Source organism: Cydia amplana, chromosome 11 (assembly GCF_948474715.1).
Source record: "Cydia amplana chromosome 11, ilCydAmpl1.1, whole genome shotgun sequence".
In the NCBI taxonomy this organism is placed as follows: Eukaryota; Metazoa; Arthropoda; class Insecta; order Lepidoptera; family Tortricidae; genus Cydia; species Cydia amplana.
In genome coordinates, this window is record NC_086079.1 from 3217855 (window position 1) to 3243047 (window position 25193).

Consider the following 25193-nt stretch of genomic DNA (forward strand, 5'->3'; position numbering starts at 1 on the left):
ATATTCTAAAGCGTATTCTGCAAAGGCTCTTTCACATACATCATTTACAGACTTCGACCGACCTTTAACGATAAAAAAAAACACGATTCACCGCATCCTTGAAGTCATAAAAATTCTGCATAACAAAAAAATTCAAAACCAAGAATGTTTTTTTTTGCCATATTATAAGTCTAAGCGTACTCTTGAAAGCGTTAAAGTATTTCTTTATTTCTTCATTTAGAAACAAACAGTATCTTATAGTAAAATAATAATAATAATAATAATTTCAGCCTATAAACGTCCCACTGCTGGGCACAGGCCTCCTCTCATACGCTAGAGCGCATATAGTAAAAAAATATTATAAAAATTATTATTAATAGTATGTGTATTAGTAAAAAAATATTATTAAAAGTAAAGAAATATAATTATAAAGTAGCTATCTATCTAAAATACACATAGAAATAAATGAAGACTACGTTTAGATGAACAAGCGGTCGTCCACTATCTTGATAAGGACACTCCAGACGCCTGTAAAGTGTACAATACCTCAGCGTGTAGCTGCGCTTGCGCGGCGAGCCTGGACCTAGCCGCGTGCTGCGCGCTGCCGGCGCGAGCGCGCGCCGCGGCGGCGTGCTGCGCGCGGTGCTGCGCGCTGCGCGTGGCCGCCACGCGCGCCGCCAGCACCGTCGCGCGCTCCGTCAGCGCGGACGTGGCGAGGACCTTCTCGAAGATGGACTCCAGACGCCTGTAAAGTGTACAATACCTCAGCGTGTAGCTGCGCGTGCGCGGCGAGCCTGGACCTAGCCGCGTGCTGCGCGCTGCCGGCGCGGGCGCGCGCCGCGGCGGCGTGCTGCGCGCGGTGCTGCGCGCTGCGCGTGGCCGCCACGCGCGCCGCCAGCACCGTCGCGCGCTCCGTCAGCGCGGACGTGGCGAGGACCTTCTCGCAGATGGACTCCAGACGCCTGTAAAGTGTACAATACCTCAGCGTGTAGCTGCGCGTGCGCGGCGAGCCTGGACCTAGCCGCGTGCTGCGCGCTGCTGGCGCGGGCGCGCGCCGCGGCGGCGTGCTGCGCGCGGTGCTGCGCGCTGCGCGTGGCCGCCACGCGCGCCGCCAGCACCGTCGCGCGCTCCGTCAGCGCGGACGTGGCGAGGACCTTCTCGAAGATGGACTCCAGACGCCTGTAAAGTGTACAATACCTCAGCGTGTAGCTGCGCGTGCGCGGCGAGCCTGGACCTAGCCGCGTGCTGCGCGCTGCCGGCGCGGGCGCGCGCCGCGGCGGCGTGCTGCGCGCGGTGCTGCGCGCTGCGCGTGGCCGCCACGCGCGCCGCCAGCACCGACGCGCGCTCCGTCAGCGCGGACGTGGCGAGGACCTTCTCGAAGATGGACTCCAGACGCCTGTAAAGTGTACAATACCTCAGCGTGTAGCTGCGCGTGCGCGGCGAGCCTGGACCTAGCCGCGTGCTGCGCGCTGCCGGCGCGGGCGCGCGCCGCGGCGGCGTGCTGCGCGCGGTGCTGCGCGCTGCGCGTGGCCGCCACGCGCGCCGCCAGCACCGTCGCGCGCTCCGTCAGCGCGGACGTGGCGAGGACCTTCTCGAAGATGGACTCCAGACGCCTGTAAAGTGTACAATACCTCAGCGTGTAGCTGCGCGTGCGCGGCGAGCCTGGACCTAGCCGCGTGCTGCGCGCTGCCGGCGCGGGCGCGCGCCGCGGCGGCGTGCTGCGCGCGTTGCTGCGCGCTGCGCGTGGCCGCCACGCGCGCCGCCAGCACCGTCGCGCGCTCCGTCAGCGCGGACGTGGCGAGGACCTTCTCGAAGATGGACTCCAGACGCCTGTAAAGTGTACAATACCTCAGCGTGTAGCTGCGCGTGCGCGGCGAGCCTGGACCTAGCCGCGTGCTGCGCGCTGCCGGCGCGGGCGCGCGCCGCGGCGGCGTGCTGCGCGCGGTGCTGCGCGCTGCGCGTGGCCGCCACGCGCACCGCCAGCACCGTCGCGCGCTCCGTCAGCGCGGACGTGGCGAGGACCTTCTCGAAGATGGACTCCAGACGCCTGTAAAGTGTACAATACCTCAGCGTGTAGCTGCGCGTGCGCGGCGAGCCTGGACCTAGCCGCGTGCTGCGCGCTGCCGGCGCGGGCGCGCGCCGCGGCGGCGTGCTGCGCGCAGTGCTGCGCGCTGCTCGTGGCCGCCACGCGCGCCGCCAGCACCGTCGCGCGCTCCGTCAGCGCGGACGTGGCGAGGACCTTCTCGCAGAGGGACTCCAGACGCCTGTAAAGTGTACAATACCTCAGCGTGTAGCTGCGCGTGCGCGGCGAGCCTGGACCTGGCCGCGTGCTGCGCGCTGCCGGCGCGGGCGCGCGCCGCGGCGGCGTGCTGCGCGCGGTGCTGCGCGCTGCGCGTGGCCGCCACGCGCGCCGCCAGCACCGTCGCGCGCTCCGTCAGCGCGGACGTGGCGAGGACCTTCTCGCAGAGGGACTCCAGACGCCTGTAAAGTGTACAATACCTCAGCGTGTAGCTGCGCGTGCGCGGCGAGCCTGGACCTGGCCGCGTGCTGCGCGCTGCCGGCGCGGGCGCGCGCCGCGGCGGCGTGCTGCGCGCGGTGCTGCGCGCTGCGCGTGGCCGCCACGCGCGCCGCCAGCACCGTCGCGCGCTCCGTCAGCGCGGACGTGGCGAGGACCTTCTCGCAGAGGGACTCCAGACGCCTGTAAAGTGTACAATACCTCAGCGTGTAGCTGCGCGTGCGCGGCGAGCCTGGACCTGGCCGCGTGCTGCGCGCTGCCGGCGCGGGCGCGCGCCGCGGCGGCGTGCTGCGCGCGGTGCTGCGCGCTGCGCGTGGCCGCCACGCGCGCCGCCAGCACCGTCGCGCGCTCCGTCAGCGCGGACGTGGCGAGGACCTTCTCGCAGAGGGACTCCAGACGCCTGTAAAGTGTACAATACCTCAGCGTGTAGCTGCGCGTGCGCGGCGAGCCTGGACCTGGCCGCGTGCTGCGCGCTGCCGGCGCGGGCGCGCGCCGCGGCGGCGTGCTGCGCGCGGTGCTGCGCGCTGCGCGTGGCCGCCACGCGCGCCGCCAGCACCGTCGCGCGCTCCGTCAGCGGGGACGTGGCGAGGACCTTCTCGCAGAGGGACTCCAGGGACACGCTCCATGATGCCCCTGAAACAATATTAATGAATGATTGCAAGCTAGAGAACCGTTTACGTCATTTAAAATCACGGCACACGTATTAAAATTGTAGACAAAAACTCACACAACATCATTTTTTTTAACCGGCTTTTTTATGTATCCAAAAACTAACGTTTCTAATGTAGAGGTAATTCTTTGAAATCACTACATTTGATTAAAAAAAAGTCCCTCACCGCGTCTGTCTGTTTGTGTGTATGTATGTTCGCTCTGTTAACAGAAATTTTGAGTACCTTCAGTATAAAACAACATCATACCGATTTCTTTCTGTTCCACTTCAGCTGCGAGGTCCAAACGCTGCCTTCTCAGCAGCAAGCATAACACTGAGGCTAGCGCCTTCGAGTGCACGCCCAACACGCAGCGGGACACGTATTCGGCGGTGAATCTGAAATTAGGAAATATTACACTTAGGCCACTTGCACCATCCTACTAACCCGGGGTTAAGCGGTTAAACCGTTAACCTAGTGTCAAATTGTACTGGTAATCATGGTAACTCCAGGTTTAACCAATTAACCCCGGGTTAGTAGGATGGTGCAAGTGGCCCTTAGCGATGCATAAAAATTAATGCCTATTGCCGCATTTGCCGCCTAAAACTTAACTGCTTTGCCTAAAGGTTGACTGGTAGAGAATGCCTTATGACATTAAGATCACCTTTTGCACAGTGTGTTTTCTTATGTGCAATAAAGATTAAATAAAAAACAAGGGGTTGCACTCCGGGAGTGCCGGCAGAAGTGAAAACTCAATGACATTGTAACAGTTTTCCGATCAGGTCACGTGTCTGTCTTACGTCTTACGCATGTTACGGTCACGTGACCTGTCGCGAGTTTAACATTTTTTACCCATCACAAAAAGTGCACAGCGCCGCTAAATAAGTTTTCACTTCAATAAATAAAATTACCACAAGAAAATCCTCTCTTTCTTTTCTTCGCCGTGTCTTACCGCTCAAACTCCTTAGGAGTATTCCAGAGTAGCAAAACCATCAAAGAACTGCGTTGCGGAATCGTCCTGGATTTTCCCTACGGTACCTCACGATCCTATCGCTCTATTGCCCATATTAGGTATAGATAAAAGATAAAGATACAAAAAAGTAAAAAGATAGTTTATTCAACGTCAAATAAAGCTAACCGGCTCCAACCCTACACCTCTGCCCCGAGAAGATTTAAATCCCCCTCAATTGGAGGAGGGTATCCCAATATGGGACCGGCAACAAACTCTGCGGGACACATCTTTTATAGAGCCCAAGTCAGGTTCAAAAATAAAACCGTGTCTAACTACTAACCGTTTGACAGGTTTACATAGCGCCGTGTCATCGTATACGGCCAGGGGCCCGGAGCCCCGGAAGGCGGCCGCGGTCTGCGCGCACAGCGCTAGGGCTTCGCCGACGGCCTGGACGCGGCGCACGAGGAACAAGTCCTCGAGGACGGAGCGGAGCGCCGGGCTTTGGAGGGCGGCCTGAAAAAAAAAGATTTAGTTTATGACATTCTTTAATTACATACTTACGCTATAACCTACCTACTCGTATGCTGATCAGGTTCTTTTGTGAAATCTAAGTGTAAGGCCTGAGTGGACGCTCGGAGTGGAGCATTCGGCGGGGCGTGCAGCGTGGCGTCGGGCTCACGCGTGATGTGAGCAGCGTGCACTAAGGCCGCTCCTATGCGTTTGCATTTGTTTAACATGCACGCCGCACGCCCCGCCCCGCTGCACGCCCAACATGAGCGTCCACTCAGGCCTTACACTAACGGAACCTTCCCAGGAGAACTATGCTCTGCAACAGAATAAATAATAGTACCTACTAGGTACAGAAGGTTCAATCTCTAACAAAACGCGTCTATTACGACAGATATGACCGCTAGATCGCGCAAGCGCGAGCAGGCGTCCGTTCCGTAGCGGTGCGCGGCAACTACTATGGCTCACCAAAATTGGTGTGGGCGAAATCGCGGAGTGAGCCACGCCTGGCTCAGCTACCTCTATACCTAGGCAGTGTAATGCTATGATTACGATGTTGTTAATAGTTAATTTTATTGTTTTACAAGGGGGCAAAGTTGTTTTTAACCACTCGTGCTAATATTGATACCCGAGCAAGCGAAAGATTCCAAAATTGAACCACGAGCGTAGTGAGTGATTCGAAAAATGGAATCTTGAGCGTTGCGAGGGTTTCAAAGCACGAGGGTTAAACAAAATTTGCCCCCGAGTGAAACACAAAATTATTCACCACACCAACCCGAAGAAAATGTTAAATATAGGATATCAAACAAAATCAAACCAAATCAAATCCAAATGAATGTTATTAAATATTTATCATTCAAAATCATCATTTAAAAGTTAAAGAAAGAACTCAAAATTTGCATTTGATTATTTTGCCTCAGTCAAAAGCTATCAGTTTTTGAACAATCAAGAGAGCCAGTTACCAGTTGGTGTATGGAAAAAAAATTGTAGCTTGAGCCACTTGAGCGACTCACCGACATGTGCATCGCGTCGCTGACGTGGTCGATCTTCCGCCAGGCGGGGGGCACGGGCGCGGCCAGCGGCTCGGCCAGCTCCCTGGCGCGCATCTCCACCGCCGCAAACAGCCCGTTGAGCCCCATCAGCACCATGCGGCCGGGGGCCTCGCCGCACAGCAGGCCCTCGTAGCGGGCGCGCAGCTCGGCCGCGAGCACTTGAGCGCCTGCCGGGCACTGACAAACAACGTCTACATCTGGAGACTTCATTGGTGTATATTTGTCAAGCTATGTTTTAAAATAAGTTAGTTAGCATAGAGAAATAAAGACAAGAGTGCTCACTCCATACATCAGTTCAGACGATTAATTTCAGTGTTTACGTCTAGCATCGAGTAGCGGAACTATCAGTACTGCTACTTGACAATAGATGTAGCACGGACCGGAAAGTCTTATCTCAACAGCATAAGACTTTCCTGTCGGTGCTACATCTATTGTCAAGTAGCAGTACTGATAGTTCCGCTACTCGATGCTAGATGCTAATAGTCTTTTTGGTACTAAAACTGATGTATGGAGTGAGCACTCTATGTATTTTTTTCTCTATGGCTATGTTTAAAAATAGAATGGAGACCATTTCAGCCTCACATCTTTATCTGTGTTTTGTATACATCTCGTTTCACATTTTTGTTATCTAATGTCACATGTTAATTGTGTTGTTATTTTGTAATGTAATGATGTGTTGCCTGAATAAATATTTTTCTATTCTTTCTATTCTATTCTATTTCTAAAAAAAAGCGGCCAAGTGCGAGTCGGACTCGCCCATGAAGGGTTCCGTATTTAGGCGATTTATGACGTATAAAAGAAAAACTACTTACTAGATCTCGTTCAAACCAATTTTCGGTGGAAGTTTACATGGTAAGTACATCATATATTTTTTTTAGTTTTATCATTCTCTTATTTTAGAAGTTACAGGGGGGGGGACACACATTTTACCACTTTGGAAGTGTCTCTCGCGCAAACTATTCAGTTTAGAAAAAAATGATATTAGAAACCTCAATATCATTTTTGAAGACCTATCCGGCTGTCAAACGATAAGCAGCTGATTTTGCTAGGTCCCTTGTAATTATTTTAATTTTAATAATATTTCATGTAATATTAAGCATTATAAGTGTGAATTAAATAGTTTTAACATTAAGTTATATGTATAAATAATAAGTGAAGTGCTTTAGTGACGTTTACAAGTGTCTTGTAATATCTCAGATTTGTAGCCGTTAAGGTTATAAATTTGAAACCTGTGTTCGCCTTGGAATCCTTTCTGGTTTTTTTATCACTAGTATTTACCAAGTGTGTATAATAATCATTGTACAGGGTTAGAACACAGTGTAGACACAGTCAATCGTCACTATTTCATGTAAGTACGTACCTAAATATCGCTTGGCGTGAGTAAGCGATTCCTTGTTTATTTTGGGTTTAATACAAATTGCGAAACCATCTACAATGCTAACCCGCAGAGCAGCCGCAGCGGCTCGCCAGCAGGAGACTGATAAACTCCAACTTACCTTGCTGGAGTTGAAAATATCCAAGGAATCTTGTGCTCAATTGCTCAGTGAAAGGGAAGACAGTGAGAAGGAACTATTATTAGTAATTAATAGCAATGATAAGCTGAAAAAGGAACTGTGTTCGTTAGAAACTGATTACAATAATGTAAATTCAGAGCGGGCCCGGCTTCAGGAGACGGTTGACAGGTTCACTGAGTGTAGTGCTGCGTATGAGCAGGCCCTGAAGGACATCAACTCATTGGAGAGAGCACTGCACGACGCCCACGAACAAATCTATGAGCTACAGGAGGCCCAAAACAATGCAGCAGCGGCACACACTCAGACCTTGTTCGAAGAACTGGTCCGGCCCGACTCTCAGTTGGTTGCCGCACCAATTGAAAACCCTGTGGCCACTACAGTTTTAGCCAATGATACTACCACACCAAGGTTAGTAAATTGCAGCGGAAACAAACTAAAGAAATATATTAAATTAAATAGACACATGAAAAAAAAACAAAAGTTGTCAAAAATAAACAAATTGTTTTTAAAAAAACTGAGATTCTGTAAAATTAATGTTAATTTAGTGGATAAGTTAGATTTGTATTCTGCTCAGTTAGAAAATAGTCAATTACAATATGAAACCGACACACAGACTTTAAAATTAAAAATTCAGAGTTTGGAGGATTCAATACAATCCCTAGAAACAATAAATGACAGTTCGAAAAAGGTGATTAATGAATATTCTTTGGCCATGGATGACTTAATATCCCAGATTAAGCTTAATTCAGAGCGGTTTGAGTCACTGACCAATGCCCAGTCATGTGCTTGTAGGCAAGTGACTGAACATTTGTCGACCAGTGTACTTGACCCAAGCCTGTGTGACGGTTTACCACACCAGCAATTAAATGATAATAGCTCCTTCCACACTACACAACAAAGCACACCTAAACCTAATGTTATTATGTATTGTGATGAAATTGGAAGCAATATGGGCTCATTTTTAAACTTTTACCTAAAGGGACTTAGTACAATCAGCAACTGTCTGCCTCATAGTAGTTTTGAAAATATCTTAAGACAAATTTTAAATGACAGTAATATTAATTCTAAGACAACACTGCTTATTCTTATGGGGAATAGGGGTAATGTGGACAAAAATAATTTAATTAAATACTTTGAACAGTTAAACTCACTGGCAGTGCATGAAATTATTTTTTTCACATTCCCCTATTGTGAGCAAATGTCAGAGGCAGAAAATACCACTAGACATAAGTTAAATATATCTCTATATAATCTTTGTACATATAGTAGTAAGTTTAGGATAATTGACACTAACAATTTTGTTAGTAAATACCATATGCCTATGGTGTTTTTGACTAAAGGCAAGTATTGCCTTTCAAATTATTACAAAAGACAAATAGCTTTATCGCTATCCTATTTACTTGACATTTCTGCCAAGAATTTGGCAGTCAATTCTGCTCCTATTGAGCAGCCCAGTATGAACATGGAATTGGTTCCAGTCATAACCAATGATTTAAACTAGCTGTTAAGACAAAAGATTATGTCTCTGGCAATTTAGTTTTAAATAAATATAATGAAAAATACTGCAAACATGGAAAGTATATCCACCTGGTGCATCAAAATATTCAATGTATTAGAGGTAAAGATTTACAGATTGAACTTTTTTTGAATGATTTTAATATTGATATTTTATGTATTACTGAACATTGGTTAAATAATAATGAATTAATGCCTCAATTTAATAATCACCAGGCGGGAAGTTCGTTCACCAGACTTAGTTCCATACATGGTGGGTCATTAATTATATTAAATAGTCAGTTAAAATTTAAGGAACGTAAGGACATTGTATCCATGTCTGTTGAACGGACTATAGAACTAAGTGCAGTAGAATTGGAGCAATTTATTGTTGTCTGTGTGTATAGGCCGCCATTAAGTAATTTTGAACTATTTGAAAGCATAATGGAATCTGCCCTACTTAAAATATCATCTTCTAGTAAGAAATTGCTTATATGCGGCGACTTTAATGTAAATATTTTGGAAAATTCAACAATGTCTTGTAGATTATTGAATCTTTTCAAATCTTGTAATCTCAACCACATGTTTATGGAGCCCACTAGAGTGACTGCCTCTAGTGCAACCTGTATTGATAATATTTTCACTGATATTTTTCCTATTACTAAAAAAGTTATCAGCAATTTAGAATCAGACCACTTAGGTCAATTAATGGTATTTGAGGCATTAAGGAAAAATACTATGAGAAAACAAATAACTTTTGTACCAGTAACCTCGGACCGCGTGGAAAGAATGAAGCAAAGTTTAGTTCAGGCGCTACCCTTTTTGTCTTCCGATATGAGTCCTAATGGTATGTATAATTCATTCTTTCACACTTTTATGGAACATTATAATGCGATATTCACCTCAAAATCGGTCGTAGTTAATGGTGCATCAGTTTTTAGTGAGTGGGCTACTGCGGACTTACATCAACGAAGACGTGAACTGTATGCCTTGTATGAGGAACGGCGGTTTAATCAGAGTGATGAATTTAAAGAACATGTCAAGGAATATTCGAAGAAGTTTAAAGTAGATTGTCATATAGCTAAGCGAAATTATCTAAGTCAGAAAATAAAAAGTAGTTCCGACATTATTAAAGCAACCTGGAAAGTAATAAATGTGGAGACTGGTCGCTCGAAACACACAATTAAAGAACTTAAACTAAATATTGATAACAAAATTATAGATTCCAATTTAGAAGTAGCTACAGAATTTGAAAAATTTTTCACCGAGGTACCAGTATCCACAACTAAGGATTTAAATTCATCACCCTCATCTGCTGTTACATTATTAAAACATAACGCTCCAGAGTGTTGTGGAGACCTTCATTTTGAACATGTTTCTACCTCAGATGTAATAAAGGCGTTTAAATCAATTAATGTCAAAAAAACTAATGATCTCTGGGGAGTCTCTGTCCATGCTGTCAAATCCTTAGTAGAAATTGTAGCGCCTGACTTGGTAGTTATATTTAACAACAGTGTTGATTGCGGCGAGTTTCCTGATTTAATGAAACATAGTAAAGTAACTCCTTTATTTAAATCTGGTAGCAGCTCTGACCCCACTAACTTTAGACCGATATCTGTGCTACCAACATTTAGCAAGATTTTTGAAAAATTAGTTCTTTCTCAATTAGTACGACATTTTAACGTTAATAATTTAATGCATAATAAGCAGTTTGGTTTTACGCGGGGTCGCTCAACAACCGATGCTGGTGTTGAGCTAATTAAGCATATTTTCGATGCCTGGGAGGAGTCACGAGATGCTTTAGGTATCTTCTGTGATTTGTCTAAGGCCTTCGACTGCGTTTGTCATGAAACATTAATCAGGAAACTTCATTATTATGGAGTTAGAGGATCGGCACTGAATTTACTTAAGTCCTACTTAAATGGTAGAATACAAAGGGTCGATGTGAGTGGACAGCGATCACCGGGGTCATTGGTCTCTATGGGTGTACCGCAGGGGTCAATATTGGGGCCTTTCCTGTTCCTTATCTACATAAATGACTTGCCATTCCTTGTAAAGACCCACCATGATATAGTGTTGTTTGCAGACGACACCTCACTTATTTTCAAAGTCAAACGACAGCAACAAGCTTACAATGATGTAAACGATGCTATTTCAAAAGTAGTAAATTGGTTCAATGTTAATAATTTATTGTTAAATGAGAAAAAGACTAAATGTATTAAGTTTGTCACTAGTAGTAACGTTAGGCATGTGCAAACAAGTGTCATTGTGAAGGATGAGGAATTGGAATTAGTTGATAGTACAGTTTTTCTTGGTATAACTTTAGATTCTAAACTCCAGTGGGGTCCCCATATTGCTACTCTTTCGAATAGACTGAGTTCTGCAGCTTTTGCAGTGAGCAAAATCCGTCAGTTAACTGATGTGAAAACAGCTCGATTAGTATATTTTAGTTACTTCCATAGCATTATGGCATATGGTATTTTACTATGGGGTGGTGCTTCAGAGATAAATACCATTTTTGTTGAAAATGAATGAACCATAGAGACTCACTTAGAGATAAATTTAAGGAAATTGACATAATGACAGTGCACTGTCAATACATTTATGAGAATATTCTGTATGTACATAAAAATATTGTAAATTTTAGAAAAAATTGTGAAATTCATAATATTAATACTAGAAATAAACATAAGCTCGCAGTGCCCTTCACTCGGCTCCATAAAATTAAAAAATCATTCATGGGTAATTGTGTGAGATTTTATAATAAACTTCCAAACCATATTACTGAATTATCTATTAATAAATTTAAGAATTATGTAAAGCGTAAACTTATATCTAAAGCGTATTATACCACACAAGACTACATGAATGATAAAACAACGTGGGATTAATTGTTATTCGAAATGATTATTTATATATTAGGTATATTTGATTAATGATGAGGAAATTGATATTCCGAATATTCCGATGTTTGTACTTCTTTTGTGTTTTTTATTTATTTATTTGACATTTAGATTTTATTCTAGAAACATTCTAGACTAGTATTTTTTATACAATTTTTTTTTTCATGTTTGACGATCCTTTTGTGAAATTCTTAAATTTGTGTTAAATTTGATTTGTATAATAATCCAATATTATTATGGAATAATAACATCAATAAATTGCTCTGATAATTAGCTTAAGATAATTTATAAGTATGTTACGATTCATAAGTGCTTGTTGCTAGGCCTACATGAATAAAGATATTTTTGACTTTTGACTTTTGACTTTTGACTTTTGACTTTTATCCATAGATACCCCACACGTATGGGTTTGATGAAAAAAAAATTTGAGTTTCAGTTCGAAGTATGGGGAACCCCAAAAATTTATTGTTTTTTTTTCTATTTTTGTGTGAAAATCTTAATGCGGTTCACAGAATACATCTACTTACCAAGTTTCAACAGTATAGTTCTTATAGTTTCGGAGAAAAGTGGCTGTGACATACGGACGGACAGACGGACAGACGGACAGACGGACAGACGGACAGACGGACAGACGGACAGACAGACAGACATGACGAATCTATAAGGGTTCCGTTTTTTGCCATTTGGCTACGGAACCCTAAAAAATAAGTTAGTCAGGTCTAGTATAACTGGATCAGGCATGAGGGGTGGGGGGAAATGACCAAACGGGATAGTCTTATGTATCTTTCTGTAGAAGTAGCAGTGAAAGCACTATTATTGTTTGTTCTTGTCACAGTATCACATTTTTTTTAAATCCCCACCGTAAATTTAGTATGAATTATGGTGGACAACAAATAAATTCGACCAATCATGATAAGATGCTGAAATAGGTATTTAGTATTTATTCATTAGTTCGAAATACTACCCGCCTTACAAAGTTTAGTGATTCCATCGCTTAGAACACCTACTAATAGCGCAATAAACTTCGACAGCATCCACGTGTCGTATTATCTTAAAATGTACGATGCAGAATGTTATAGGGAAAGTTTTCGATTCAATCTCGGCGAAGTTGTCGAGTAGCAAATTGCGATGCGGGCGACGTCGATAACTTGGGAGCCGAGTTCAGACTTTGAATTCTAAGATGCGGGTCACTATCTGATATTACAACTATTTGGAACACTGTTACAGTTATTTTTACACTTTGCAGATATACTTTGGACACATTGGTGAGATTAGATTACATATTTATAGCCTGTCAAGACGGATATGTCAATAGCAATGTAAAGCAAACTAGAGTATGGTATCCCTAGGAAACGAACAAAAAGCAGCAATGTATTCGTACATCGAACAACGATGAATGTAAACAAAACAGTTCCACAGATAAGATATAAATGACACGCGATTTTCGAACAATTCAAACGTAGTGTTGCTAAAGCGCAATTTTTAAAATTTGCCGCTGTTTTCTACTGACAAGATTTGCTTGACCAAGTATAGATCAATTTATTTCTTATTTATTGCATGATATTTTACAAATGTCACAATGTATCATAGAAATATTGAAAAGATCGTCGAAGTGTAAACAATAATAATATGAACCTAGGCGTATTATAGAAATGGCGTTATCCACGTGATAAAATAAATGTCACTTTTAAATACTGCGCCATTGAAGGTATCAAAAATATACGCGGTATTGTAAACTAAAAGACAATGAGTTGTTTCATTAGAAAAGTTAGTACCTAAATATCAAGTAGATAAACGCACGTTTGTCATCTTTTAAGGTGGATGTAAAAAGCCCGAACGCCAGTGATTCTGTTTCAAAAAAAGCGGCCAAGTGCGAGTCGGACTCGCCCATGAAGGGTTCCGTATTTAGGCGATTTATGACGTATAAAAAAAAACTACTTACTAGATCTCGTTCAAACCAATTTTCGGTGGAAGTTTACATGGTAATGTACATCATATATTTTTTTTAGTTTTATCATTCTCTTATTTTAGAAGTTACAGGGGGGGGACACACATTTTACCACTTTGGAAGTGTCTCTCGCGCAAACTATTCAGTTTAGAAAAAAATGATATTAGGAACCTCAATATCATTTTTGAAGACCTATCCATAGATACCCCACACGTATGGGTTAGATGAAAAAAAAATTTTTGAGTTTCAGTTTCAGTACGGGGAACCCCAAAAATTTATTGTTTTTTTTTTCTATTTTTGTGTGAAAATCTTAATGCGGTTCACAGAATACATCTACTTACCAAGTTTCAACAGTATAGTCCTTATAGTTTCGGAGAAAAGTGGCTGTGACATACGGACGGACAGACAGACGGACAGACAGACAGACAGACAGACAGACATGACGAATCTATAAGGGTTCCGTTTTTTGCCATTTGGCTACGGAACCCTAAAAAAAGAAAAAACAGAATATAATTTTAGACATAAGTATCTCTGTTAAATTCTCTTACCTCCATATCCATAAGCAGATATCTGAAGTTCATCTCCAACTGGGTGAGCAGCTCGTTCAACGGCATCGGAGTATTCATGATCACCGCGTTCAGCTCACTGATCATCATCAGCGTCGACGGGTCTTCCTGGTGAAGCTTCTTCATGGCTTCCGGCAGAATTATAGTGCTGTAGTTGTAGTTCAACTGGACCAGGTCAGATAAGAGTAAGTTGGCGTTGCGAACGCATTCCACTGCTACAGGCATGGCCGAGTCTTCAGCGGAAGCTGATTGTAAAGGTAGCAGGGATAGTAGTTCAACAGCTTGCATTGATAAAGCGCTCATGTCGTCTAAGAACCATTCTCCTTCTCTGGACGTCAAGTCTACTAAACAGTCGCCCGCGCTTTGTGCGCTGTTCTCCAAGATCAGGTATCGTCTGTTCAAGTTGCATAGCATTCCAATGACAACGCTTTCCAACGCTGCCCCAGCCCTCTCTTCAGAACGCACCCAGGAGCTAATATTTGTCTTCGCTTCAATGTATGCCTCTTGAGCTATTGCCACCGCATCTGGACCTCCATGTATTTGCAGTCTTTCAATTGCCTTATTCAGGTTCACGTTTGCTTCAGCAGTGATCGTTTGTAGCTGGAAGTTGTACGCAACTATCTGTTCTGTATTGTTTGCGTTGTCAGCGTTGACTAGAGCCGTAACTTGGCTGGAGACTTCACGGCACACTTCAGGTGATTTGCTCTCTAAAGCTTCGGCCAGCCATTTGCGGAACATCACAACGCGATGGTACTCGGTGTGGGTTTGGGGGTAGTATTGAGACACCGCGACATATTGTGAAAGGAGCTCTAAGCAGGATCTGACGAGGACAATAGTCTCTTGCATGCTCTGATTGAGTTCGTTCTCCGCTTGTTCGCATTGAGTGATCATTGAGCTCTGTCCCGCATTTGCGAGGAACTCTTTGATGTGGTCGAATATCGGTTTCTCATCATCTTCGCTTGGGCCTGAAAATTCTTGCACCCATGTAACCAATTTGGGACCGTTGATAGCTTCGTTGGCCGCTGCGAAGCTTTCTATTTGAGTGTCAAAATCGTTGAGTATCTTTACGAGAGCTTTCATAGAGTCCTCGACAGCGTTCTTTGCCTTTTTGTAGGAGGAGTATTTCTGCGAGATAGCGTACAAAGGATGGCTGCTTAGATTCGGTCCGTACGCTTCTATCTCTTTGACCAGCGCCATCTGCTGGTGGCAGTCATGGAGTCTGGTCTCAATGGACTTGAGTTCTTCGGTTTCCTGCAGCCACTGGTCGGCGCTCGCTTGGACCTCTGGCAGCACAGCCAGGAACTGCTCCCTGAAACAACATCGGACCGTGAATGTTTGATGACGGGGCCACTTAATAATGCATATAGGGCGTGTAATCAAAGTGGCTTTCAGCGGAACAGTCGCGATTAATAATTTTAACCAACCTACGTGTCGGCTTTATGCGCCGAGCTCTGAGCTTTACATAGAAATAACCTATTGTTTGATTCCTAGCTTTACAGCAGAACCAATATTTGGAAGTGTAACTTTTACTCCGGAAAATAATGAAAATTGTGAACTGGGAAGTTTAATTGAGGTACATATTGTTAAACGCTATTTTAATCAAGTTTGTTGTGAAACACGAGACCGGCTGTTGTTTAACATCTCTTCACGTGTATATTCAGTCTCGTTCATTATCTGTATCAGTTATTGAGTTCAGGTTTGTTTTCAACAAAGAGTTACTGTATTGTATAGGTATAATATTGATGCCAGTAGTTCGATGTAAAGCACAACCTTCATAAGTTCAATAGGACAGAAAACCTTTTAGGTCAGGTCACATTAGAACAAAAGTCTTTATGTTCACCAGCACAGAGGCGATATTCGCCTGGCAACCTGGCACAAGCGAATCGGTAGCATTTGTTATTGTGTTATCTCCTGCGGCTCACACTCGGCCGGTTATCGCGACCATAAACGGGACTTGTTTGTATTTATTGCGCTAGAAACATTACTACAGTGAGTACAGAATTATCATTGTTTAGGGTCGGTGTGCGGTATGGACTTTAAGAAGTGGTTTGAATATTTGTAACATTAGTAATAACATTACATACATTAACCACATGCGGATTTGCGGAGTAATTGTAAAACTAAAGTTTAATTAATGACTTCATTGTTACTTTGTTAGAGTAACACTAGTAATATGCAGAGATGCGATTTATTTGAAATACTTCTATTTAAAATGCAAATACAAAATGCAAAATACCTATTTTGTATTTTGCATTTAAATGCCTTTTAGTAAAAAACATTTTGTATTTTATTTGAAATACTTTTCGAGATGTATTTTGCATTTTTAATATTCATTTCAAAATGCAAAATACTTTGTGATTAAGTTTAGCCAACATTACCAGTCAAACAAAATGAAATGAACGAATGACGCTTGTATTGCCGAATTTGACCGATAGAGGCGCCTGCTAGCGCCTGGCGCCAGCGCCAGGTATTGTAAAAAGCGTAATAAATAAAAATTGATGTTTATTTCTTTCACATACACACTGCCTGTAAATCTTAATTTAGTGCATGGTGCATGCTAATTGCTATTAGCAAACTTAATTTCGTATGCCCTTGGGTACGACATAGTGGAACAATTTTTCTTTTTTACCATGGCCACAGAGAGAGGAACCGGCGGACTATCCGCGCCGTAAGATCACCGCCTTCTGCATCTGGCCTTTGATCCAACCACCTAGCGAGAGTCTCTCAAGAGTCTCAAGATGTTGGTCGAGACTCTTCGCTATTAGACGTAGTATTATTATTATTAATAACAGAATTTATTGATACGCGTACTGATAAATATGACCAAAATGTCATGCATAAGGTGCCATGTTATTAGACGTTTTTGTTCGGCTCAGCATTGTGTCTCTATTTATCATGACAAATACCTAAAATAAATAAAAATATCTGAGATTTGGTCAAAAGGTATTTTATTTTGAAAAAGTATTTTGAAAATACCTATTTTGCATTTAGCATTTGAAATACATAACGCAAAACTATTTGGTATTTTGCATTTGAAATAGTAAATCTGAAAAGTATTTTGCATTTTGTATTTAAATGCTTTTTTAAAACCATTTTGTACATCTCTGGTAATATGAAATATCAAATCCAATCAATATTGGATTTTAAAAGTTTAGATACCAAGCTAAATAGAATGATAGTGAAATCATATCAGTATTAAGCAGTCATCTGCGCGGGCGTCTCGCTCGCACTAATACTTGTGCGGACAAGTTTGAGCGATATGAACAGTCGGCAGCAGAAATTGCTAAGCGGGCGAGGTGTTCAAAATGATCTTGACGCGACTTTACTGTTAATAGAGTAAGAGCGTGTCGTGAGCGAGAATAAGGTAATTTTGAACACCTCGCCCGCTTAGCAACTTCTGCTGCTGACTGAACCCGCGAATGACAGCTAACTGATATGATTCCAATGTCATTCTAATATCGGTTTGATGTCAGTGCTCGTACGAATTGGCTTGTACATTTTACATCAAGCAAGTCCCACTGTGTGTGCTACGCCTACGCCGTAGTAAGTACGTACAGTTTTTCTCGCTCCGCAAACAAAATCGTTCGTGGACTTACAGTTGACTGTTCGTTATGACTTGACCAGCTTTGAAAAGGTTAAAATATTAGAATAAAGACTCTTGAAACACCAACAAGTATTTAACGCATTCACTGCCAGCAACCCGCCAGGCGGGTGCACTATCCGTAGTCGCTTTTCGCTACGGTTTTTCATATTATCGGCTACGCTCGTAGCGCGTAGCAAGCGCTGGCACTGAATGTGTTAAAGTTAAAAGCTACCACAGGCCCGATTCTGATTCTGAAATAGACATCTAGGTACTAGATATCTTTTAGACATCACCAAGATATGATAACGATATTTTTAAGATATAACCTGTCAAATTTGACATTTCCGCGATTCTGGAGATACTCTTGAACGATTTTCACAATGTCTAAAACGTCTCGTTATGTATTATTAGATCTCAAAACGATTTTGAAACGATCTTAAAACGATAATTTAACGTAAAAGTGACATTGGTTGCCAGAATTGAGCTGCAAAAGATATCTAGTAGAAATCTAAACTAGTTGGTATCTAGTACATATCGTATGGTTGTCTTGTCTAGAACGGATCTTGTTTTCCGAATACCGCGGCACGTCTTGTGTTTTACGCCTCGCTGTCGGTCTGAAGAGGCACGAGGGAGGTAGCTCCCGAAGCTTTCGAAGTAGTGCATGTCATTAGCAATAACATCGCCATATTGTGAGATTGTGAACGACTTTCCGCTGCCGCGGTTGAATATGGTCCTCTCTAGTGACTACGTTGTGTCGTATTTTGTTAAAGAAAATTCGGTTTAAATATGAGCAAAAAAATTTCTCCTAAAAGTTATATTCCATACTAGCGACCCGCCCGGCTTCGTACGGGTTAACAAATTATACACAAACCTTCCTCAAGAATCACTCTATCGATAGTTGAAAACCGCATGATCCCCCGTAGTTTTTGAGTGTATCGCAAACATACAAACACACAAACAGACGCGGCGGGGGACTTTGTTTTATAAGGTGTAGTAAACTTACGAGACATGTTTTTTTTCTTCCGAAATCGGCTTGAGAATTGGTAATTTTTATAAAAAATACATTATAAAGCAAATAATACATTATACGCATAATTAGACGATTGGAGATAATAGGAACTACGTTGATAGATTACTTGTCGTCATACTCGTGTCCTTGTTACGAGATGAACCAGCAAAATCACAGTCGAAGAATCATTCATAATTAATAACTGTGGCGTCAGGTAGGTAATCATTTAATCAAGCACAGCCGCAGCCAAAGGCTACATAATCTGTCTCTGTCACGTAACATTGTCACTTTTGCGCTCGTTTATTTGCCCGCCCCGGCCACAGCTTAATTTAATGTCAACACTAAACTCCAGCGACGCACATTACGGACAGCAGACGCATTCGAATGTTCTCAATTTGATAGGCAATGCATCTTCTTCGTATAGGTACTTGACAGAACAAACAGATGACTTTGAATCCCGTCGACTTATAGAACTAGATATCAGACGGGATGAGCTGAAAGTCCGACCACCAGCGGCTATTAGGTATAATTATAGCAATGGTGTCCTTAATACCGGCCGGTGTGTGCACAGGTCTTTGCTAATAAGATCGGCTACGCGAGCCACACGCGGACACTTAAACGATAGGTAGGTACTATATGGGGCAAAACACATTACAGAAAAAGGTCACTTCTGTTGGCCAATACAATAAAAGTTTTTCTTATTTGCGTTTCAAGTACTGAAAATATGCATCCCGCCTGTAACGCGTAAAAAATAGATTTTGTTTCTCATAACTTTGCAGTGTTTATAGGAAAGACGCTAAGCATACAATAAATGTGTATGACCCATGTGTATGTGTATTGGAGCTAGCGAGAACTGGGAGTAATGTCAAACTCAAATGAAAACAAGTTGCGATTTTTAAAATACGAATGAGGCGCCAGGCACGTGTCAAATGTGGGGCGCGACCTTGACTCTCAAAACGCTGCACCACTGCGCTAGGCAGGTGCCTGACCGGCGGCGATAAAGCGTAGATAGATAGATGTATATTTGCATAAGTAAAAGCGTTATAAACAGTTAGCTCAGGGGGTCGACCGCGAAAACCGAAATTCGCAAATTGCGGGGATCTTTCTCTTTTACTCTCATTAGGAAGTAATTAGAGTGACAGAGAAAACAGCCCGCAATTGACGATTATCGCGGTATCGCTGACAACAAAAACTATCTCTAACGCCTACTGTTCACGAATAGCAGCAGCTGTTCTGTATAGCTTTCTGTAAACTTGAGAGCAGCTTATACCATCATGTCTCTTACGTCAAAAATAAAAGTAAACATAATACATTCGCGAATCGCGACATATCACACACCTCTGTCTAGCAAGCGACGCTGCATGAAGTATGCAGGCAGTCTCGCTTTGTACAGCTAACATACAGTTACGCTCCGTGATTGTAGAGCCATTTAGGGTCCTAGCTAAATTAGTTGTTCAATACTTACGCTATGAAATGTCTAATTTAGATATAACCCTAAATGGCTCAACAATCACGGAGCGTGACTGTACAATGACGAATACGCGTTTATACATATACATACAGGTACATAATATGTCATATTGAACAGTGAGCGTCTAAGTGAAAACTCTCGCTCCTAATTTGACTGTTGTTGTAAAAATTTTAAGTTTAGTTATCCCGTATTTTGTTTTTCTTTTTTGAGCTAATAAGTAGTGGCAACTGTATTGTTTTATGAATTGAAGGGAATCAAGGGGAAGGGAATGGGAAGGGAATGTGGGATGAGAACGTGGGGATTTAAAAAGAAAACACATTTGTAGCACAAAGCGGTTATTTTCTGGGCGTATATATAGACACTAGTCATAAGAAACATGTACCGTTTGTGCCCCTAAGTGAAAACTCTCGCTCGCTAAGAAAACCTCGCCCTTACGCTACCCGCTGATCGCCGTTGATCAGACACCAGCCTTATGGCGCACTGGGCGAGTACAGTCAACAGCTGATGCATCGAAATTCAGACAAGCAGCTTATGCAACGTATGCATAAACCAGTATGCATTGCTTGGGGAATAACTACTGTTTCGGTGAAAATTAGATTTGCTATACTTGCGATGGGCCTTACGTTTTTGCAAGGTTGAAGAATTTTCAGTCTCTTCGGATAAACGAATCTTTAAGCAAATGTATATTGAGTATTAAGTAATTTGGAAAACAATTAAATGACAACTTTTTTAAAATGAAATTTGCCACAAGTCACCTAGTAACAGTACCTATATAGTAACCACATAGTAACTAAGGTAATTAATATGTTGCAAAATTGTCTTATGGGCACTTTGACACTACCTAATTTATGCTCGCCGATATCTTTAGAGTAAAATGTTAATCGCTTCATGAACTTGGAATGAATATTTGAGCTAACTTCTATATTCAAGCACATACGTGAACTAACAATAGTCATTTACGAGTAGGTTTTTTAATACCACGACAGTGGCAAACAAGCATACGGCCCGCCTGATGGTAAGCGGTAGGGGGTTATGCGCTACCACTCACATGCGCGTCGCCGACTCTTTATCGTGTACAGTCACCTGCAATAATATGTTACACATCGAAGGCCGCAAAAATGTCTGATATGTTTTTATTTGTAGAGCCATAAGAGCGTGTAACATATTTTTGCGGCCTTCGAAGAGTAACATACTATTGCAGGTACTGTACACTAATTTTTTGAACAACCCCATACTGCACAGTCCCTCGAGAAAACAAATGAACGAAGAAGAAAGTTTCACTTTAAATTAAATTTTCAGACAAAGTTCATTTAGGGCCCTGACTAAGAAATTTCCTTTACGATGCACGTACCTAAGATAGACCTGGCAACGCTGGCAGCTCTGCCGATACGATAGCAACTTTACGGTATATACGTACACCCCGAGCTTGCAAAATTAGCTCCTTGTAATACCTATGCTGCACATAATGTGCATCCGTTATTCAGCTACGCGATTTGAATAAAAACAGCTTGCATTCTTGTTAGCAGCGTTGTTTCCTGACTTAAGTGCTAAAGAGAAGGTTAAGTATAGTAGTTTACATTTTATCAATCGAGACGAAAGCGCCAGAATAGGTGTAAAGGTAACTGCATAAGGTAAACGTACTGGTGCTCGACGCGGTCCCAGTACATGTCATCTTGGAACTTGAGTGTCAATAGAGGTGACTGCAGGGTGTCATCTATTAGGCATTAGCATGTCCAGCCCTACTAGGGCTAGTTTACCTTATATCTGTCACCGTAAAATTGTAAACACTCGTCAGATTATTATCTCGCTAGTTAAATTATAAACTGACGGTAGGGAGATTATAAACTAACCTAACCTACGTTAGATTATAAACTAACGGGTTTACAATCTTACGGTGTCATATCTAATCCATGACGTTTTTCAGCCTATCAAAGTGTAACTGGCGAAAAATAAACACAACGATTTATCGAATGTTTGTTCAATGTTTGTACCGTGCGGGTTTGTGATATGCTACTGGCAAATTAAGCGACTCAGCTGTTTCTATTTGTTTCCGTACTGGCCGTCAGGGCGGGGAACATAACAATTTAAAAACTTGTACAAGTTGCAAGCGTCGGTTGTCGCGCATCACTTGCAAAGTCTGTCCGATAGTCTGAGAAAATCTTTTTTTAGACAAGCTGCTTGCGAGATAGATAAACTTTACCACAGCGGGCGTATTATGGCTGGCTTTCGCCACGAGATGAAATAAGTGTCATTTTTAGCATCACGCGATTGAAAGAGACACTGTCATTATCACGCTGTCACGTAAAGAAATACGATCTACTTAACTAAGTATTAATCTATTCAATTCAGATATAACTGCTAAATCAATGTACGTGCAGGCAGACTGTGCAGTCTGCACATGGTGCAGAGGACGTAATAACAGGTTAGTACGTCCTTTGGAACAGAAGACCATATCGAGGTAGAAGGAAGATTTACTCACGTGACGTCAGCAAACTGCTGTTTCAGTTCATGTGCCCGTACAGCCAGCATGGCGACGGCAGCTCGAAGGTCCCTCTCTCCTCTGCGCTTCTTCGTGCCGCCCCACTCCACCAGGGGATCGTAGACAAAGGCTTCAAGCAGGGTTAGGAGGGTTTCGCGTCCACGGCGCATGGTTCGTAGCACGTGCTCGCAGGCGAGACGGAAGATACCCTGTGGATAAAATAGCTAATTAATGTTTTGAACACAATTTTACACGATAGTTGTTAGACGCCCCGCCCGCCGTGACAGCTACTCACTCATGCACTGTCAGTGCTTGAAAATGGGGACTTAGGCTCTCCGAAACATGTCGCGTGAGTGACTAAAAACACGTGAGTTTAACCGTAAAATTAGCTTAATGTTAGTACCTATGTCTCACGACAGTTTATATTCGACGATAGTTGTTGTAAACATGTTTCACTTCAACAACACCCAACTTCTTAACAAAGAGTTTTAGCATAAGGAGGTAAAAGTTGCAAGAGTTTGTTACATAAGGTTGGAAAGGAACCATGTTGTAACAATGCTACAGCATGGGGTTATTTGTCATTGGGTTATTCACAATATGGATTTAAAATTAAACATTATTGCAGTTAAGAATCCCTTACACGCAAATTACCAGAGGTATTAAAGAAGAATTCTTACAATGCAATAAGATCTTTCCTAAGCGCCAAACCAGAGACAACGTAAATTCAACGTGACCCTGAGATTTTGCAGTGCTATTATTTTAAAATTGGCACCAACTCTACAGCTGTGTTGCAAAATTTACCTCTTATCCTTTATCCTAGAAAATGTCGATTTGGTTTTTTAGTAAGTTTTTTGATGTTACAGTGATTTTACTAAATATTTTTTATTTATGTTTAATGCCTTGATTTGCAACACTCTTTCTCAGATCATCATAAGTTATAAAGCGAGACATCTTAAATTATGTTTTTAATGCTTTTCCAAAAACATTAATAAGTACATAGATAACGTCTAACGTACACATAACTTGCTTCCCCAATAAAATAGTTTTTAAATATTTTCTATTATAACCCCAATAGAGAGGTATTTAACAAAGATATTTTTATTAACAGACTTTAAAACTACGTCACAAATGGCAAGTAAAAAACTGTCGTTAATAAATGCAGTACGCAATACTTTTTTGTTTCGCTACACAGTTCACAGAACATCAAAACACGAACTAATCCAAGATTGAATTTCGAGCTCCGTCAAAAGAATTCAATTTGTGAATTTTCCGTAACAAACAAAATAGAAAACGAGATATGATGCAGCCTATCAGCATATTCCGCGATCGGAACCGGGTCAGTCTCGCATTAGCTAATAGACCACGTATGGCACGTATGTGTGCTGCGGCATCATATTCTCCATGTCTATAGGGACTTCAGCAACGTAAAAGTTTGATGGACATTTCCGTTATTCAGGAGTGGATCAGTTGAGCATAAAAGGAACAGCGTCATTAGGTAACAGTTTCATAATCATAATCATAATTATAATCATTTCTCTCTGCTGTCTTTGCATTGTTATTGTTATCCTTTTCTTTTTCTTTGTTTTTCATCTTTTTGTTCTGTGTATGTGTGCTTTATCGAATAAATGACTTTCTATTCTATTCTAATCATAATCATAATCATAATCATTTAATCGCAATCCATGGTATTACAGGTGTTGACTTAATAAATATGTTATTACACCCCAGGGGACTTGGCCAAGACGATAAAAGACGCCAATCAAAACTTAAATAATGTATGGAATTAGTCACGTGACTTTTCTTAGCATCTCGATACATTTTTTCTTTACGTATAATGTGTGCTCGTATGGCTGACTATATTTCTCCAGTTATTATCATCAACTTTTAAGGAACGTCTTACTTTAAAGTTCTCACGATGTTTCATAAATCTTAGTTAAACTTCTCCAAAATGCTCCTTTATGAAAAAACTCTTTCCTTAATTTCTGATACTTTCACTCATTATTTTGTTAATTCTATTATTAATTCTACGACTATTCGATTTTTGAATTAGTGCTTACGTCAAGTAGGTATATTTTTTATTCTCACATTTCTCCCATTAGAGAAAGTGAAAGGAAATAATAGTAGGTAGGGTCGACTACAAAGAGATGTATCCACTTTTTCACCTTATTACAAGGCAGTAAGGTGAAAAAGTGGATACATCTCTTTGTAGTCGACTGTACCTACTTATCCTTAGCCCTAGTAGGCTACTTGATAGCAGGGCAGATTACAAAACTTTACTGACGCTACTTGGGGGTTCTCCGCCCAGAGTTTAGCCCTACTAGTGTAGTTCGCAACGGCTATATAACTTTGTGGACATCGGGAGTTATGCAATCTTTTTGAATATTTTATTGTAGGTACTAAGTAGTTTTGTATTTCACACAAGAATTTTATTTATATCTGTCAGATATTATGTAGTATACAGCAAAGCCGACCGGCCGACTATTTACTTCAGTTTCCAGTCCGTGAACAGCACGGCCTATATCACACATCACACGATATTTGCATAAGAATAATCATCACCTGTCTGCCTGTCGA

The 25193-nt window shown here is 42.3% G+C and overlaps 1 protein-coding gene across 1 annotated transcript in view; it reads right to left on the bottom strand.

The window, feature by feature from the left end:
* Positions 1-25193, bottom strand: part of LOC134652297 (serine/threonine-protein kinase SMG1) — a gene marked incomplete at its 5' end in the record, with an annotated part of 236858 nt that overhangs the window by 8457 nt on the left and 203208 nt on the right. Inside the window, 6 exons of the mRNA XM_063507469.1 lie at positions 2913-3127; positions 3412-3539; positions 4434-4606; positions 5614-5829; positions 14060-15386; positions 22620-22828. Of these exons, the coding sequence (XP_063363539.1) occupies positions 2913-3127; positions 3412-3539; positions 4434-4606; positions 5614-5829; positions 14060-15386; positions 22620-22828 (2268 nt within the window). The remainder of the gene's footprint in view (positions 1-2912; positions 3128-3411; positions 3540-4433; positions 4607-5613; positions 5830-14059; positions 15387-22619; positions 22829-25193) is intronic.